Raw genomic sequence first — 17,369 nt, forward strand, 5'->3', positions numbered from 1 at the left:
TCTTCATAAGCCCCCACTCAGACCAGTGGACCATGTGACATTTTGGGTCCCCTGGAATTACTGTCACTTCTAAACCAGTGACTAATAATCCCCCAAATATCTGATCATTTCCTTTTCCTTAATGCACAGTTACCCTGGTAAAAGGCCATCAGATTTCTTGAGGAAGGCTTGGAGAAAGATTAACAGTATAGATTTGTGGCAGTGTAACAGGGTCCTCCCTCAAAGGGACCTGGCCACCCCTTCATTCAAGGGGCTCTGACTCTGTACACTGTCTCAGTTCTGGGAGTTGATTAAGGGACCATGACTCTCTATTCTTGTAACTCAAGTCAGACTTCTGTTCACTTGACTTTGAACTCTTTTGTTTATACAGCTCAAACAAGAATTTATTAGATTGCTCATCTATTGTACTTCTAGGTATCCCAAGATTTACTTGCCAATGCCACAAGTCTCGGTGAGTCAGATTATTTTGACTCTTGCTTTAAGTCTGTTGTCCATTATGATAGCCACATCTACATTTGCTTGTGATTAAGTGCTGCCACCTGGCTCTGCCAACTCATTATCTGATCATCCCCATCGTGTTTAAGGATTCCAGTTCAGTGAAAGTAATACTGTTCCCACAGTAATATCTGACCTACAGAGAAGAACAACTACAGAGCTCTTCAAGGATGATGGCACTAGTTTCACAAATTTCTTACTGTTCTGGTAAAAGGTGTAGTTTCACAAATTTCTTACTGTTCTGGTAAAAGGTGTATCATCTGGACATTCCTGGGGTATAAGAGGGTATAAGAGCAGGCTTTCCATGATAAATCCACTCTAACATTCCAATATCTCTAAGCCTCTGGATCCCCTCATCTACATTATACCAGGACAGTTCTTGCATTTCAATCTCAGGTAATGTTGGCCACCTTATGATCTATGTCTGCCAACCATCCAAAAAACTGCTAATGCCTTTTCTAATCCTCTGAGCTATAATGTTGAATGTGGAATCTCTGCATAGTGAGCCCATATCAATAAATTAAGCCTGATTTAGCTTTAAATTCTCCCCACCATCACCCCACACTCTTAAAATCCTTTGCCATGCATATTCCCCTGATTTCTGTCTGTATAATTGGAAAACTCATGCAGTTCTTTTGGAGCGTATCATACCTCTTCATGAGTAACACTTTGTATCTCACCTTTTGGGACTTGTTGGAACTTTAGTCTAGTTATACGTCTGGAAGAAATGAGGGGTGATGGGGTGGGTCATGAAAAGAATTAGAAGTATCTTCCAAGATGATTGCTTCGAGGCAGTTGTTTGCAATTTCATCTGGTGAAACAGGATTAATCACTCCAGGGTTAATCCCTTCAGGTAGATATTGGGTGGACAAAACCTCAGGGCAGGCTGGAGGTAGGGAGGCTATGCTTCAGGGCAGACTACTATAGGGTTATCTAGAAAAGACTCAGCTTGATCTAGATTTTCAACTTCTCCACAGTCATCATTATCAATCCATTTGTTGCCATCCCATTTTTCAGGGTCCCACTCCTTTCCAATCAATGGCCTCACATTAACTGTGAACAGCATGCAAGGTTGAGATTACAGTTCGTGTTGCTACTATAACAATTTCTGTTCAAGTTGCTACTATAACAATGAGACTCTGAGTTTGAATTTCAGATATCTCAAGTCTGCAGCTGCAGAAAATAAGATTTTCCTTCAGGGCACTCATAGAAACTTTTACATCTGCCAGATGATGTGTAAGCTTCTCATTTGAAACCTGAAGCCCATCCCTTTCACTCACTAATATATACAGTGTATCTAGTAGCAACCAGCCAACATCTCTATATCTCCTATTTCCACAAAACTCCATAAAGTTGTTAAAAATATTATTCCCCAGAGCCTGGCTTTGTACAAGCAAAGTATTAGAGGAATCCAATGGTGATATTTTGACTATCTCTCTTGCCCCATGGCAGTACTCACCCCATGGATTGGCAGTATCATTTTGATTATGATCAAAATGGTAATCAGAGTCATTAATACCTTTGAGTCCAGTCAACATAGAAAACCAATCCTAAAAACCCATTTTTAAGATTCTGTTTCTTAAGAACCACTCCCAGTACCAAGCTGTATTATCTAGGGTTCTCTAGAGAAACAGAATCATCAGAAGAGATCTGTAAATATAAAATTTATAAAAGTATCTCATGTAACCATGGGAATGTAGAGTCCAAAGTCTGTAGGTCAGGCTGCAAGCTGGTGGCTTCAACGAAGGTCCTTAATGAACTCTCAGGAGAGGCTGGCTGGGCAACTTTGGGGATGTGAGGTTCTAAGATCTTGAGGGCAGGCCACAAGGTGGCAACTCCAATGAAGGTCCTCAATGAAGTCTTAGGAGTGGCTTGCTGGATGAAGTAGGAAGAGTGACCATCTCTTCTGTATTCTCTTTAAAAGCCTTCCAGTGATTAGATTAAGCACCACTCATTTCAGAAGACACTCCCCTTAGCTGATTATAAATGCAATCAGCTGTGGATGCAACCAATGTGATCATGATTTAAGTCCATGAAATGTCCTCCTAGCAACAGATAGGCCAGCACTCACTTGATCAGACAACTGGCCACCACCACCTGGCCATGAACTGAATCATTATGGTGAATGACTGTAAATGAATGGATGATGGATGGAGAATTGTTAGTTTACAAAATATGAGTGCATTCATCAACTGGAAAATGGTGTAGATTGAAATTATAAAAATGTTTTGGAACATTATGTTTGCATTATAGGTAATGCAGATAAAGTGGATGAGTAAAGTGTCTTGAAGTCCTTTTCAATCCGAGTATAGGTAATAAGTAAAAGTTAACTTGGCTGATTTCTTCCATGCAGGCCTCCTAGAAAAACTTCAACAAAACTTCTGTGCAAAATTGTTTCTGTTGATTGTTTAAATCTATCAATATTGGTAATCTCCTGAGGTGGTGGCTCATGGCACTTGTCAGTCCTGTTATGTACACAGCAAGAAGACTTGACCACAGCCTTTTGGTCATGGCAGGGTCACGGCAGGGAAAGGATTGGTGTTCACATAATCATAAATATTGAGTGTGTGGCCAAGTCTCTCACATGATGCTCCACTGTATCAGAATTATTTGGATCATGCCAAGAAGACATGAGTGTCCCCCCAAATAGTGAATGCTGAGGTAATGGAATAGAGTTAGAAGACAATTTTATGGGCCATTTGTCATATCTCTATCCCTGCTTATACCAGGGAAGAAACTGGATGTTTTAGCAATTTAAAGTCACAGAGGTGAAGGATCAGGATTCCTCTGCTAGAGTCTGACATCTGGCCTCACTAGATGCTACACCAGAATACAACAGACAAGGAGAAATCTGCGCTGTTGCTACTACTCCTATCTCCGTAACTATCTTTCAATAAATACTGTTCCAAAATGCCTGGTGAGTGTGTTTTCTGCCAAAATTGGTTTCAGTGAGTCAGTCAAGTGCATGATTTCTGTAAGTGACCCAAGAAAGTGGAGATCAAAGAATCACTTTAGAGCTAAGAACAGTCTTGCTGAAGTGGAACAAACAGCTAAATTCAAGAACAGACATAAGGAAGGTGATCAAAAAATGTTTTTGGTGACCTCTTTTCAATGCTTAGGATGTCTCAGTGATTGATATCTCATACTCAGGGATAATGTTCCATGATAGCTGTGAATGGCCTTGGAGGGAGTTGCCCAGAGAGGATAGATCCCACTGAGATTCATGCTAAACCGGTACCTCAGTGTTGCAGAAGGAAATAGACACCACTTCTAGTAGGCTGAACTGGTACTAGAGAAGAAAATAAAATTTAAAAATTGAAATGCACAGAAGAGACTCCTGATGAAAGGACCCTATATCTGAGTCTATAGTTATAATTATAGTTAAAGGAGAGAAAAAATAAGTGAATTCTCTGACTCTCATTCTGAAACTGGAAAGGTCCTACTTAATTTGCAACTTTTGGGAGGCCATACTGTTGTGGGATCCCAGGGAAGAAATCTAGATCTCTCTGTATGGCTTCATAATGCAATATCTTATAAGGGACATGAAAACCTCCTATTGCTCCATTATCAGTGAGTTCTCACTAATTATCATGGTTGTAGAAGGTATAGTGTGGTGTACTATCTATTCATTTCCCCTTATTGAACCCAGAGTGGGATTGTCTCCGAAGGCCTTGGAGGCTGTCTCATGTTATTCTACTCAATTTTATCTACCACGGTATTAGCATTATTTTTATACTCACTGTTTCTCTAGGCTATATCATTTAATTACAGTTATATTCTCTTGCTTCCAGTAACTCGAAGCCAACATCTTCTAAATGTTTAATTCTGTTGGTCCAAAAGTGAAGTTCAGGGATATGGTCTGTAGGGATGGTCAGAGAGGAGAGAAATAATTGAATATGCCAGACACAGATCCCATGGTCAGAATTATAATCACAGGAGGATTAACTGTTGTTGTTGTTTTTTTAAGGAAGATAAAACTTCCAAACCCTAGGGATTAATGGTTCTATGGGAGATGGGCTAGGGGTGGGAAGTCTGTTGCTGAATAAATATAAACTTTCCTTTGTAAGAAATGAATAATCCAATGAAGTCAGAAGGGCAGATATTGCAACCCTAGGTTATGGCTAGGGCAGGTGATACTGCTCAAGGCTCGGCTCTGATAATGAGACACCTGCAATGAGGTATGGGAGGTCTGAGAAATAGTGACACACCAAGACACACATGAAATAGGATGAGAGGAGCAGAGGAGTTTTAGAACATGTGACAGAGGCATAAGATAGGTGCTGCTTGAATATTTTTGGTAAGGGTAAAGTCTTTTGTGCTCTGTCTCTTCTTAATTTCAGGTTTTGTAAAAACATAGCTTAAAGAGGGTGTTTTTACATAAGATATATTCTTTTTTGTTAGGCAGAAGTTTTAGAATAAATGTCTATAAAAATCATCAATAGAACATTTGAGAAATCTCTTGGAAGTAGGTACTTTCTTGATCTGACCACATGTTGGGAGTCTTATTTGTGGAAATTCTCAGGACACCTCCTAAGCAGAGGTACCCCAAGCTCCAACTTAACACACCAGTCACTTAGTAAAGAAGAACACAATATAGGGAGGAATAATTCAATTGGAACCTTTAGTGCTCCTCACAAATACATTTACTATTCCCCCAGAGAGAGGGTGATGTGTCTAGCTTCCATAAAGCCCTGTTCCATAGCCTCACTAGAGAAGAGCAGTTGGCATCACTTTCTGATCTTGCTCCACAAACTGCAAGAGCATTCTTCCTAGAATCCAAGTCAGTCATTCCATGTCTTAAATGTTAAGATAAATCAGCCCTATGTTGTATTCATATCTATACCTATCACTATTTATCATTAATTTCTCTCATGACCATATTTAAAATGACCAGCTTCATCATTTTCCATTTGTCAAGCTTTGTTTTTCTTCAAAGCACTCATATATTTTGAAACTTCTGTGTATATATAGATAAACATACACACATATACACACATACATATATATATATATATATACACAACACATATATTTTGTTTCTTCTGTTATTAGCTGTCTAATCCCCAAAATATGAGTATCATGAAATTGGGAATTTTGACTGATTTGTTGTACTTTAGGGGAATTAATTAATATTGTGACTGTTTGAGAGAATGCATAAGTCAAACACAGATATCATTTCTTTTATGACTTCCTGATTACTGTCCCAGATTTATTGTTCTTTCTTTATGTTGTTTGAAATTTTAATTTGTTAACTTGTTCGTTTTTCATCAGATTTCAAAAGATCGGAAAGGGGATGTACCACTCAAATGATACCAAATTCCACCCCTCCTGCTTCCTCCTGTTGGGCATTCCAGGTCTTGAAGAGATGCATTTTTGGATTGGCTTTCCTTTTTGCTCTATATATTTGATTGCTCTTGTGGGGAATATTACTATACTCTTTGTGATCAAGACTGAACACAGTCTTCATCAGCCCATGTTTTATTTCTTGGCCATGTTGGCCTCCATTGATCTGGGCCTGTCCACATCCACTGTCCCCAAGATGTTGGGTATATTCTGGTTTAACTTAAGGGAAATTAGCTTTGGGAGCTGTATCACCCAGATGTTCTTCATTCATATGTTCACTGCTATGGAAACTGTTGTGTTGGTAGCCATGGCCTTTGACCGCTATGTTGCCATTTGCAACCCTCTTCGGTACAGCCTGATTCTCACTAACAAAACTATTGGGTTCATCCTCATGGTGGTGTTTGGTGTCAATTTCATTTTGGTCAGCCCTCTGGTGTTTCTCATCTTGAGGCTTCCCTTCTGTGGACACCGTATAATCCCCCACACTTATTGTGAGCACATGGGAATTGCTCGGCTGGCTTGTGCCAATATAAAGGTAAACATGATATTTGGATTAATTCTTATATCGATGGTGTTTGTTGATGTGATCCTGATTGTCATCTCCTATGTAAGAATACTCCGAGCTGTCTTCCGCCTGCCCTCTAAGGATGCCAGACTCAAGGCACTTAATACATGTGGCTCTCACATCTGTGTTATCCTCGTCTTCTTCACTCCAGCATTTTTCTCTTTCATGACCCACCGGTTTGGCAGGAATGTTCCCAGATACATTCATATTCTTCTGGCTAATCTGTATGTTGTTGTTCCACCTGCCCTTAATCCCATCATCTATGGGGTCAGGACCAAGCAGATTCAGGAGCGGGTCTCAAGCTTATTTTTGAGAAAAGACTAAAACTGATTGTCCTGAAAATATACATTTTAATCTAGGACAAAGAGTTCATACTTTTCCGCTACAGTCTTGCAAATAAATACCCTGACTTTAGTGTTACTTCATGATTTCCTGCGACATCTACTCCAGAGCACATGATGTAATTGATGTCAGAAAAATCACCATGAAAACTTCTCTAACACCTAAGGTTCAGAGCAACTTATTTTCAAGGTTTTATCGGGATTATGTCCTTTTAATCTCTGTAGACAAAGACTGATAGATGGGACTATATGGAGTATAATGCTTATTTTTTTCTTTGCAAGTAGTTGATTCTATTCACCATATATATATATATAATTACTTAAAAGACTGCGAGTTTTTAATACAAGTGACATTTTTTTCATTCTTTTCTTGCTTAATTATTTGTATCCATAAATTTTTCATATTTTATTATATGTCAGAAACTGACAGGTCCTAGAAATACAAAAATAAAAATGTACATAATATTTTGAGAATCTTATAGGAAGAAAAATTTGACATATTTTCCTATGACACAATATGAAAAATTTCCAGGCTAATCACAACTATGAAGCTCTTCCCACAAGCAACACTTTTCTCAAAATGAATCACTGTGTTGATGTGTGGTGTCTGTGTATGTGTGTACATATATATTGAGAGAGATTTTATAGAAACTTCAGTATGAGGCTCAGATATTAAAACCTGAGAAATGAGTGAATTACAATGCATGTCAATTACAGTCTCAAAAGTCAAATCTAAGATCTAGACAGTCTGACAAATCTAATGCTCTCAGATTCATGAAATTATTTACTCATCCTTCTTGTGCTAAGTGTCTTGTAATTTCCACATTATTAGTACAGAAAAGAGGACTGGAATGTTTCAGAATACTTCTTCCTTATTTTGTTATGCATATGCTTGTATATATACATAAAGCAAAATATCTTTATTTTCTTTCCTATCTTATCCCCGCATCTCAGGAAATAAGTTGTATTAATCTAATTTCATGGTATTTAATATAGAATATCAAGTTTAAGAGTATTACCCAAAGACTTGCACCCTCTTCTGGGTAAAGTTACTGTTGTGTGCAGGGCAGAGAGTAGTTTTAAGTGAAAATATGACTGTAATTGTTTTTATTTAAAGGTTAAATATGGTTCAAGGAGATGTGTAAGGATGCCAGGATGACAAGGGGTTGACTGGGATGGATAAACTCATGTGTCAGCATGCTCAGTTTACAGTGCTCAGTTGTTTGTAAAGCAAGCATAGTTTGTGAATTTATAGATGAGTAAGTTGGTTACATCAATGACTGATCACATCTACATTCAATTGAGGATGCTGTTTTCAACAATGAGAGTAATTTCATTCAATCAGTTGAAGTCCTTAAAAGGAGAACTGTTGATTTCAGCAGTCAGAAATAAGAATTTCCATCTCAACTACAGCTAGCAAACTTCTCCTTGTGGAATTCATCATAAACATTTATCAGAGTTCCCAGCTCACAGCCTGCCCTCTGGAATTTAGACTTGCCCATTTCTACAGTTGTATGAGCTAATTTCTAGAATAAATCTCATTCTGTCCATTAACTTTCTCTAGAGAACCCTGATTAATACAGATTTAAGTCTCCAGATGAAAATGCAGCCCATCCAATGCCTTAATTGCAACCATGTGAGCCTCTTAGCAGAAGATACAGCTGAACCATACCTGAATTTCTGACCCACAGAAACTATAAAAGTAATAAACATGGTATTTCCAGCTGCTAAATTTGCCACATGGCTTTAAAATATAATTCATACATGGAACATATATTTCTTATTCTAGCTCTGCCAGTTATATGCTTTTTTCTTTTATAGTCTCAAAGTTCAACTAATATCACCGAGTCTTAATTTAATAATCCATAGAGTCAGGTGTAGTAATAGAAATCTCATAAGATTGTCCAGATAATCTTATTCTATAATATTTAAACACTTTAATGCATTAAATGATATATTGAGATCTTGAAAGTAATTCAAATATTTGGAAGTATTAATAATAAGGTCATTATTAACCCAGTTATTAAAAATTGTTTCAGTATATGTAAGCATGAACTTTAAATGTACTTGACTTAAATATCTTCATAACCAGATAATTCATTAATACATTTAATTGATAATGCCCAACCGATTACTTTTATCTCTTCCTTGGGATCACCTATAGTATTTATAATGATACTATGATCATCACTGTTGTATATTTGTTTTTTCATGCCTTATTTTTTAATTAACTAACTTATTTTTAAAAATATTTTTATTGACAAATCTTCACACACATATAGTCCATACATGGTGTACAATCAGTGGCTCACAATATCATCACATAGTTGTGTATTCATCACCATGATCATTTTTAGAACATTTGCATCACTCCAGAAAAAGAAAAAAGAAAAAACTCATACATCCCAAAACCCTTACTCTTCCCTCTCATTGACCACTAGTATTTCAATCTACCCCATTTATTTTGTACGTTATCCCCCTATTATTTATTTTTAATCCATATATTTTTTTCTCATCTGTCTATACCTTGGATAAAAGGAGCATCAGATAAAAAGTTTTAACAATCATATGGTCACATTGTAAAAGCTGTATAGTTTTATAATCATCTTCAAGAATGAAGGCTGCTAGAACACAGGTCAACACTTTCAAGTAATTCCCTCCAGCCCCTCCAATACACCATAAACTAAAAAGGGATAGCTATAGAATGTATAAAAATAACATCTAGGATAACCTCTTAACTCTGTTTAAAATCTCTCAGGTACTGAGACTTTATTTTGCTCATTTCTCTCTTCCCACTTTTGGTTAAGAAAACTTTCTCAATCCTATGATGCTGATGAATCCCAGGAGTTCTGTTCCATGTTGCCAGGAAGATTTACACTCCTGGGAGTCATGTCCCATCTTGAGGGGAAGGCAAACATTCACCTGCCAAGTTGGCTTAGAGAGAGAGGCCAAATCTAAGCAACAAAAGTTCTCTGGGGCTGACTCATAGGCCTAAATTTAAGTAGGCTTAGCCTATTCTTTGTAGGAATAAGTTTCATAAGGGTGAACTCCCAAGATCGAGGGCTTAGCCTATTGATTTGGTTGTTCCCACTGCTTGTTAGAATATCAGAAATTCTCCAAATGGAGAATCATAATATTTCCTCCTTTCTCCCCAGTCCCCCAAAGGGACTTTGCGAATACTTCTTTATTTGCTGCCCAAATTACTCTGACTTATATCGGGATGTCACACTAACCTGGACAATCCTACAAGATCTCACGCCCTATTCAAGATTCCATGTACTTATGATGTTCAACTAAACTGACGATAAAAGTAAAATTAGGTAATGTACTGCCCAAAATAAAAATTTTGGACCAACTAAACATCTCTCCCTTTGGTCTCACACAGACGTTGAAGTTTTAAAATATGGATGTTCTAGTTTGCTAGCTGCCAGAATGCAACACACCAGAGACAGACTGACTTTTAATAAAAGGGGATTTATTTTCTTAGTCCTTCAGAGGAAAGGCAGCTAACTTTCCACTGAGGTTCTTTCTTATGTGGGAAGGCACAGGATGGTCTCTGCTGACCTTCTCTCCAGGCCCCTGGGTTCCAACAACTTTCCCCGGGGTGACTTCTTTCTGCATCTCCAAAGGCCTGGGCTGAGCTGCAAGTGCTGAGATGAGGAATGCCGAGCTGCTTAGGCTGTGCTACATTGCGTTCTCTCATTTAAGCACCAGCCAATTAAATCAAATGTCCTTCATTGCAGCAGACATGCCTCCTAGCCGACTGCAGATGTAATCAGCAACAGATGAGGTTCACGTACCATTGGCTCATATCCGCAGCAACAAAACTAGGTACACTCACCTGGCCAAGTTGACAGCTGAATCTAACTACCATAATGGACGATATCATCCTTAACCATGCATTCTGATATACCTTAGTCCCATCCAGATCAGCTTCGTTCATATTTCTACTTGATGTCTGATCTCTTTTTCAACTTTTTTTTTGCCTGGGCAGGCACCAGCATTGAACCTGGGTCTCTGGCATGGCAGACGAGAAGTCTGCCACTGAGCCACCATTGCCTGCTCACTTTTTCAACTTTTTAGACAGTTCCTACATGGGGTACCACTGACTTTTATAGCTTCAGAGCTGTAACTTGGAGTATCAGGTGTCACTTAAATACCCAAAGTTTCTGGGAATGACAAGGCTATGTACAAACAACTCAGTATCTCAGAATTTAGAAATAACAGTTATAAGTCCTGAATATATGTGACTGCTGTATGAGCGTACAATCTAGGACCCTTTAAATAGGTCCCAAGCTGATAACTCATGCTCCCAACTTTTTTTTTCACAATATCATCATATAGTGTGTATTAATCAGCATGATCTTTTCTTTGAACATTTGCATCTCTCCAGCGAAAGAAAAAAAAGAAAAAGAAAAAACTCATGTATACCATACTCCCTACCCTTCCATCTCATTTACTGCTGGTATTCCAATCTACTCAATTTATTTGAACCTTTGTTCCCCCCATTATTTGTTTATTTTATTTTTTTTTATTTATTTATTTTTTTTTTAAAGGAAAGACAGAGAGAAGGAAGGAAGGATAGAAGGAAGGAAGGAAGGAAGAAAGGGAAACATTTTTAAACATTTTCTTGTTTTATTGTATTCAGTTTCTCCGTTTTTGTTACATGGGCTGGGGCCGGGAATCGAACCGAGGTCCTCCGGCATAGCAGGCAAGCACTTTGCCCGCTGAGCCACCGCGGCCCGCCTATTTGTTTATTTTTTGTCCATATTTTTTACTCATCTGTCCTTACCATAGACATAAGGAACATCAGACACAAGGTTTTGACAATCACACAGTCATATTGTAAAAGCTATATCATTATACAATCATCTTCAAGAAACATGGCTACTGGAACACAGCTCTACAGTTTCAGGTACTTCCCTCTAGCCACTCTACTACACCATAAACTAAAAAGGGGATATCTATATAATGCATAAGAATAACCTCCAGGATTATCTCTTGACTGAAATCTCTTAGCCATTGAAATCTTATTTTGTCTCATTTCTCTCTTCCCCTTTCTGGTTGAGAAGGTTTACTCAATCCCTTGATGCTGAGTCCCAGCTTATCCCAGGATTTCTGTACCATGTTGCCAGGGAGGTTTACATCCCTGGGATTCATGTCCCACATAGAGGGGGGAGGGAAGTGAGTTCACTTGCTGCATCAGCTTAGAGAGAGAGAGGCCACATCTGAGAGACAAAAGAGGTTCTCTGGGGGTGGTCTTAGGCTTAATTTTAAGTAGGCTTAGCCTATCCTTTGCAGGAATAAGTTTCATCATGGCAAATCCCAAAACCAAGGGCTTGGCCTATTGATTTGGTTTTCTCCACTGCTTGCGAGAATATCTGGAATACTCCAAATGACGAAACTGAATTTTCCCTGTTTCTCCCCAGTTCCCCAAGGGAACTTTGCAAATACTTTGTTATTCACTGTCCAAATCACTCTGGGATTTATCAGGGCATCACACTAACCTGGACAAACCAACAAAATCTCATGCCTTATTCAAGATTCTATGTACTTATGGTGTTCAACTAAGCTGACTATACAAGTTAAATTAGGAAATGCACTAGTCAAAATATAAATTTTGCACCAAACATTTCTCCCTTTAGTCTCACACAGAAGTTGAAGTTTTAAAATATGAATGACCATCTGTTTTCAATACCCTGCAATACTGACAGTCCTTTGTTATTCCTCATGCAAAAATATTTTTTAATTTGTACATTTAGTCACTATTATTGTGTACTCTAGGCATTCCTAAATTATACCATTTCAGTCTTTATTGTCTCTTTCCTTCTGGTTTCATAAGTGCCCTTATCCCTCCTCCCTCTATTGTTCTCACATTCAGCTTCATTCAGTGTACTTACGTTATTGTACTACAATCAAGTAGTATTTTGCCATCCATTTCTGAATTTTTATAATTAGTCCTGCTGCAAATCTGTATCCCTTCAGCACCAATTACCCAATCTCCACTCTATTTCTATCTCCTGATAATCTGTGTTCTTAACTGAAATTGAATTGGAATAAAAAATGGGAAACTACTAAACTTCACCACCTGGGGAATTCCTAATATTCTCTCAAGCATTAGGAAGTCACAATTTAATAAGATAAACCCTTGATCTTGAGGCTTACCCTTATGAAATTTATCTCAGCAGTGGTGAAGCTAAGCCTACTTATAACTATCCCTTAAAGTCAGCCCCCAGAGAACCTCATTTGTTGCTCAGATGTGGCCTCTCTCTCTAAGCCAACTCTGCAAATAAACTCACTACCCTCCCTTGCTATGTGGGTCATGACTCCCAAAGGTGCAAGTTTCCCTGGCAACATGGGTGATGATTCTCAGGGATGAGCCTGGCCCTGGCATTGTAGGATTAAGAATGCATTCTTGACAAAAAGGAGGGAAAAAAATGAAACAAAATTAAGTTTCAGTGTCTAAGAGATTTCAAATAGAGTTGAGAGTTCTTTCTGGAGGTTACTCTTACACGAACTTCAGCCAGACATTGCAATTTGCCACAGTATGCCAAACCCAGTGAACAGTATTTCTGAAAACCAAAGAATACCCTTGGTTCTATCTAAGACTCTATAAATGTTTTACTTAGTAAGTTTATTTTTTTAGAAACTTAAGGCCTCTTGATTTTTCCTATGCCCAATGAGCCCTGAAACCCAAAGGTATCAGTCTCTCTAAGAACATTAACCAGCTTCATTCCACTACCACATAAAGTCAACACTCTTTTCCAGCATGAAAATCAGATGGTCATTGCCCAGATATCACTGAAGAATTAGAGAATGATCAAATGAGACAGAGGTGTAACTCAGAAATTAGGATTTAGCACAAACAAATGATTATGACTACTGACTCATCATATAGATGTTTTGGGTTAGTTTCTAGTGTATCAGAATTGCCAGCAGGAAATATCTGAAGTTTCTGAACATTGATTGAGAAGTCTTAAGCTTTGATAATGATTGTATAAGTATACAGCTTTTATCATATGACTATGTGATTGTAAAACCTTGTGAATGACATTTGCTTTATCCAGTGTATGGGTAGATGGGTAATAAAATAAAAACATGCATGAAAAAATGATAATAATGGGTCAGGAATATGGAGAAAATATTTCCCTATGTAAACTATGGACAATAATTATAACATCACTTTAATGATCTCCCATCAATTGTAACAAATGTAATTACTGTTAAAAAAAATTGTTGTTAACAACTGTAATAAATTTCCACACCAAAACAAGTGTTCATGGTGGGGAAGTATATGGGAATTATGTATTTTATCCATGATTATTCTGTAAACCCATAACTCCTCTAATAAAAAATTTAAAAAAGATTCTTGGGAGACTGGCTTTCTTCTGAGAAAGAAAGGAGTATCTCTAACATCTGTCGCTCTGTAGCTGGCCTGGCACTAACAGGTTAGCCATGATCACACATACTTACCATAATTTCTCAAAATATCATCAGACAAAGTCGCTTTGTGTCTGTGATTGAGTGAGATTAAAAGCAAGATCCTAAGCTCTAAGAGCAGGCACATATGTTCAGGAGGTGCAACTGTCAATTCTAAATTCTGAGATACCAAACTTTTTGTGTATAAAATGGTCATTCCCAGAAATTTCAAATATTTATGTGACACCTGAGTCTCAGAGTTAGAGCTCTGAAGCTATGAAAGTCAGCCATACCCCATACAGTTTAAAAAGTAGAAAAGAGATCAGACATCAAGTAGAGACAAGAATGAAGCTGATCTCAATAGTATCAGAAGACTGGGTAAAGGATGACATCATTCACATTTTAAAACTGACTTCTGTGTGAGAATAAAAGAAGAGATATTTATTTGGTGCAAATATATTTTGGGTAGTGCATTTCTTAATTTAACTTGAATTGTCAGTTTAGTTAACACTATAAGTACATGGAATCTTGAATAGGGCATGATATTTTGTTGATTTGTCCAGGTTAGTGTGATGCCCCATAAATCCCAGAGTGATTTGGACAGTGAATAAAGAAGTATTTGCAAAGTCCCTTAGGGGAACTGGGGAGAAAGGGGGCGATATTCAACTTCCCCATTTGAAGAATTACTGATATTCTCGCAAACAATGAAGACAACCAAATCAATGAGCTAAGCCCTTAATCTTGGAGTTTGCCCCTATGAAACACTCTTACAAAGGATAGGTTAAGCCTACTTAAAATTAGACCTAAGAGTCTCCCCCAGTGAATCTCTTTTGTTGCTTAAATGTGGCCTCTCTCTCTAAGCTGACAGAGCGAGTGAATTTACTGCCATCTCCCTCTATGTGGCACATGACTCCCAGCAGTGTAAATCGCCCTGGCAACATGGGACAGAAATCCCCAGAGGAGACAGGAACTGGCATCAAGGGATTGAGAAACCTTCTTGACCAAACAGGGGAAGAGAGAAATGAGAAAAAATGAAGTGTCAGTGGCTGAGAGATTTCAAACAGAGGTGAGAGGTTATCCTGGAGGTGATTCTCACACATTATATATGTATCCCCTTTTTAGTTTATGATGTAAATGGGGGAACAAATGTTAAAATAAATTGGGTAGATGGAAATACTAGTGGTCAATGAAAGGAACAGGTGAGGGATATGGTATGTTTGAGTTTTCCTTTTTTCTTTCTTTTTCTAGAGGGATGCAAATGTTCAAGAAATTATCATGGTGATGAATATGCAAGTATGTCATAATATTGTGAACCACTGATTATACACCATGTATGGAATGTTTGCATGTTAAGAATGTTTGTATGTTTGCATGTTGTTTTATCAATAAAAATATTTAAAAAAAACAAGACCCTAACATAATCATGTCTGAGCAGAGTTGAATACAAGAACACTGTGCAAACAAGCAAAAGATCAAATGTCTCCTTCTACTCGCTAATATGAATGGCTGCAGCTATTTTATCAAATATATGGCCCCAGTTTTCCATGCTGCTATGACAGCTATGAAACAATGGGTTGGTTTATACAACATGGAATTATTGGATCACAGGCCAGAAGTCCAAATCAAAGCAGTCTCAGAGGCTTGTTTTCTCTCAGGGTCGGTGGTGTTCTGGCTGGTTGGCTTTCTCTAACCATGTCAATTTTTTTTTCTGTTTATAAGGACTCCAGTACTCAGGATTAAGACACAACTCCATTCACTTTACCTATAATGGCATCTTCAAGAAATCCACAAGAACGCAGATTAAGAAAATGTCTAAATTGAGGTGTGTAATTCAATCTAACTCATATAAATTTACCCTGCTCTATTCTTCTCACCTCCCATATAAATGTTAAGATATCCAATAATAGAATTACCCTGCTCCTGGAAACCACCTGTTTCTGTAAAGCCTTCCAAAACAAGTCCAAATCTGTTATCAAACCTTTCCTCCCACACTCCTACTCACATTACAATACACACACTCTTTCCTTTCCTCACACACAGTTCCTCAACATGTTGTTTCTCTTATTTCAGAAGGTAAAAAAAAAAAAATCAATATGGTTTGACTATACATGCGTTCCTGGTGGTGACTGGCAAGATGATATCCTATAAATGAGAGTATGAATTGTTCCATATGCCTGCCCACAGTTGGCATTCTCAGGTGTTTTTTAAACCCATTCTATAGGTGGTAGAGCTACCTCATTGTGTTTCAATTTCCATTTCCCTGAAGTCATATGATGTGGGGCATCTCTCCATGTGCTTATTCATAGTACATGTGCTCTTTTGGTGAAGTGCCTATTCAAATTTTTTGCCCATTTTTTATGAGGTTTTTTTTTTATTATTATTGAGTTTCTAGGATCCTTCATATATTCTGGAAACAGTCTTTCATTACATATGGGTTTTGCGAACATTTTCCCTCTGCCTGTGGTTTGTATTTTCAATTTCTAAAACATTGTCTTTCAAAGAGCAGAAGTTCTTGATTTTTAATTAAGTCCAATTTAACATTCTTATTCTCTTATGAATCGTGGTTTTGGTGTTATATGTAAGAAAATTCCCCAGAGTCACAATGATTTTCCTTATGTGGCATATCAGAACTTTTATACTTTCAGGTATAACTGTGAAAAATCTATATTCATTATTTCTTGAGATAATTTTAGTGTTCTTTATATTGAATTATAATAGACTTCCAGGGAAATGTATAAAATACTTTAAATGTTGGGTTGATAAATTTCCTCAAAGTGTAGACATCAAACAAGTCAAGAAACAGAACATCACTAGTAATTAGAAAAAAATCCTGCTATCACCTTCAAGTTACCATGACTCCCTAGAAAGTAGCCACAAGCCTGGTTTCTATCACCATGGACTACACTTATGTTTTAGGAAGCACAGGATTAGAAACAGGCCTGAGCCATTTATTTCTTTACCTCATTGAGAGATCATGGAAAAAGCAATTGCTCTAGTTAATTCCCTTGTAAACATGTGAATAATCAGACATCCTACACACTTATGCCATTTACTAACAGAGAGTTTATTTGAAATGTTATATTTGTACTTGGTCCATATAGGTTACTCTTTGAAAATAAAACTTAGACTTTATGGAATCATGGGAACTTGACTTGATGAAGAATGGAAACTTTATCGGTAATATGTTATAACATGGAGATATGCCA

The 17,369-nt window shown here is 37.5% G+C and overlaps 1 protein-coding gene across 2 annotated transcripts; it reads left to right on the plus strand.

The window, feature by feature from the left end:
• The first annotated feature begins 436 nt into the window (after window positions 1-436).
• Window positions 437-6,727, plus strand: LOC143643591 (olfactory receptor 52E4-like). Of its 2 annotated transcripts, XM_077112200.1 has the most exons (2): window positions 437-469; window positions 5,798-6,727. In XM_077112200.1, the coding sequence occupies exons 1-2, from the start codon at window positions 437-439 to the stop codon at window positions 6,725-6,727; spliced, it is 963 nt and encodes a 320-aa protein (XP_076968315.1). The 2 variants fall into 2 exon arrangements, with proteins under 2 accessions (XP_076968315.1, XP_076968317.1); XM_077112202.1 differs by lacking the exon at window positions 437-469 and having other exon boundaries at window positions 5,789-6,727.
• The last annotated feature ends 10,642 nt before the right edge of the window (window positions 6,728-17,369 follow it).

The sequence above is a fragment of the Tamandua tetradactyla genome, chromosome 8, assembly GCF_023851605.1.
Source record: "Tamandua tetradactyla isolate mTamTet1 chromosome 8, mTamTet1.pri, whole genome shotgun sequence".
Classification (NCBI taxonomy): domain Eukaryota; kingdom Metazoa; phylum Chordata; class Mammalia; order Pilosa; family Myrmecophagidae; genus Tamandua; species Tamandua tetradactyla.